Source organism: Plasmopara halstedii, assembly GCF_900000015.1.
Source record: "Plasmopara halstedii genome assembly, contig: Scaffold_572, whole genome shotgun sequence".
Lineage (NCBI taxonomy): Eukaryota > Oomycota > Peronosporomycetes > Peronosporales > Peronosporaceae > Plasmopara > Plasmopara halstedii.
In genome coordinates this window covers 1-2,607 of record NW_020187492.1, presented here as the reverse complement: position 1 = coordinate 2,607, position 2,607 = coordinate 1, and the positions used below count along the sequence as shown (strand labels likewise).

General features: G+C 45.9%; 1 protein-coding gene across 1 annotated transcript; it reads right to left on the bottom strand.

The window, feature by feature from the left end:
• Nucleotides 1-264: 264 nt before the first annotated feature.
• PHALS_12002 (RxLR-like protein) lies at nt 265-1,893 on the bottom strand (the record flags this gene model as incomplete). Its single annotated transcript, XM_024727459.1, has 1 exon — nt 265-1,893. The coding sequence occupies one exon, from the start codon at nt 1,891-1,893 to the stop codon at nt 265-267; it is 1,629 nt and encodes a 542-aa protein (XP_024578034.1).
• Between the last annotated feature and the right edge of the window lie 714 nt (nt 1,894-2,607).

Genomic DNA, 2,607 nt, shown 5'->3' with positions numbered 1-2,607 from the left:
GATTAAGCTACGCTGGATTCAGGGTTCAAAGTCGGTTCACTCACCCCTCGTTCTATGGACCGTATCTTATCACGACAAAGTAAGTGCTAAAAATGGTGAATTACGACGACATTACCACGGTAGCGTTAGGACAAGGACATAAGAACGTTAGACACCTTTCCATTCTGAATATTACCAACACTTCCTTACAATGATTCAATTTAGATGTGACAATCCTAACACAAATTGTAAGGTAGTACAGTGTATGAAACAAATTCTGATAACTCACAGCAAGCACTCAAACCATTTAACTGGCTTGTGTGAATTCATGAATAGCGCATCTCCATGGCGAAAAGTCGTGTCAGCGTGATTAAGTCCGGTCACGTAGAAAGTATTGTTGTAGTTGGTACCAAAACTTGAAATCGGTAGCCCCCCAGTGCAGCTCGCGTACTCAACAATACCATCACTTTGTTTTGACTTGTGATTGATGAAAGTTCCTCCAAGCTTATACACAGCCCGATCGGCCGAAAGTAGACCCGAATAACTTTTGCTACACATCACAGCCTTGACGTTTGAACGGAATGCAGATTGAGCAGCATCAAATGCCGCATTTAAATCAGGGGTGCTATAAATTCCGTTCTGATACGCAAGCCCCAAAGTAGCCTTGTTGATAGGGCACTTACCAATCAGATTAGCTACCGCCCGTATAAACACGTTCTTCCCACTGCAAGCATTCTGCAGGTAGTCGGATCCCATGCTTCCACCCATTGGCGCGCTCAGACTCACCCACGTAGTGCTCGATGCAAACGAGCATTGCCCATTTGCTAGCGCACCTGCCATCATAAGACCACCCATCGAGTGCGTGACAATGATAGTGTCCGCAACTACTCTAGATGATAAGCTGCTCGTATTGCTCACGGAAAGAGCAAAATTGCACACCTTCTGTTGCAGTGTAGCATCGGTCCAGGGGCTGTCAACGGTATTTAGCTTGGCATATTGAAAAGACGAGCAGCATGGTGCATTTTTGGAAAGATCTCCAAAGTAGCGAGACTTCGTTTGAAGAGTGGTGGCCTCAGATTTCCCGCCAAGACCGTGAAAAAAAACACAGGGGCGTGGGGTCGACTTGCATCCACAGGATGATGAGGCTAACGTCGTGGTTGATGCAGCCTTCAGATTTCGCCGAAATGAAGAGGGAATGGCTTGACCAGTCAGTAGAGTCAGAGCTGTTTGTGATACTGGACTGGGTGTTACGAAGGTTTCGCAAGAAAGTGCCGCTTCATCGCTAAGATTTGGTGCAGTGATCGTAGCTGGACTTGTTAAGTAGTCGACAGTAATATCCAGATCGCTGCCATAGACAGTAAAGCCATCCGGACCTGACGAGCAAATGACAAAAGTCGTGTCACCGAGGGTAGCCTGGAGCAATATTCCGCTGGCACAAGTGATTGTGTCATTGCCAGCAAAGGCACTCGAGACTGTAGTGGCATTACTGAGTGCAGAGATAATGTTGTTGACAGGTGGTAGCAGGATTGATGGGAGACACTGAGCTGTTAAGGAGCTCGCGTTACCTACCGTAGACACAACGGAGTAAGCAATTCCATTTACCAGCATATAGGTGTATTCAGTTGTGCCGTCCAGGAATGTTGCGTAGCCGTCGTAAATCACCGAGGTGTTGTCTGAAGACACGACAGGGTTGGCAAAGACATAAAACTGAGACTGTCCGTAAAGATTCATGGAAGATCGCTTGAGTGTGAAGTGAAGTCGGAGGGATGGCGCGTCCGCGAGTGTTGTGGCCAATCGGCGGTGAATAGTCTCACTTTGTTCGATGGCACATACAGTCATAGTGAAAGCAGCAAGAGCAAGCAACACAAAACTAGGAAGCGCGAAATTTCGATGCGAAGATGTAAATGCGCTCATGATAGTGTTGGATTGGTGGTGTTGTGGTGATGTGGTGGCTAAGCTCGGGGCTTGTTGGTTATCACGAGGAAAATTGGAAAGTGGTATTCGTAAGCGTAAAGTAAGACTACATCCCAAAACCTCTTTAAAAACCAAGTCAATGGTAGCTTGAGCCTGTACGGTGTCGACGTTGTGAATATCCTCTATCCTTCTCTTAGTGTGTTTCTAGATATGACGAAATACAGTAGTTCACCTCATTGAAAGCAGATTAAGGAAGCAGGTCAGGAAAAAGATATGCGATGTGGCGATAATGCTCGCAGTGCTAATAGATGTCATTTGAACGTGTTTGAGCAGCTTAGAATACAGACACTTTCCCGTTTGGACAGATCAGATAAGCACTGATATTGTCCGTTTGTGAAAGGTGGTATCTGGTTTAGCCCAAAGACGTCAATGCCGTACCACGAAAGCTATAAGTACTGGAAGCAGGAATTGCAGCAAATCCAAGGTGTTTCATTCGTCAGTCTAGAGGCACGGCTGTCTCGGCCTGATTTTATACCAATAACTCCCGTGGCATGCTTACAAAATAGCAAGAATTGGCAAGTGTTAATGCTTCGGCACGCTTCCAGGCCAATTATATTTGTTCCTCGGTGTACCCTAAAAAAATTGCGAGTTGTATCCACTGCATACAGTGGATACACGTAATCAAGTTGATGTCCTTCTTTCATCTCCAAACTA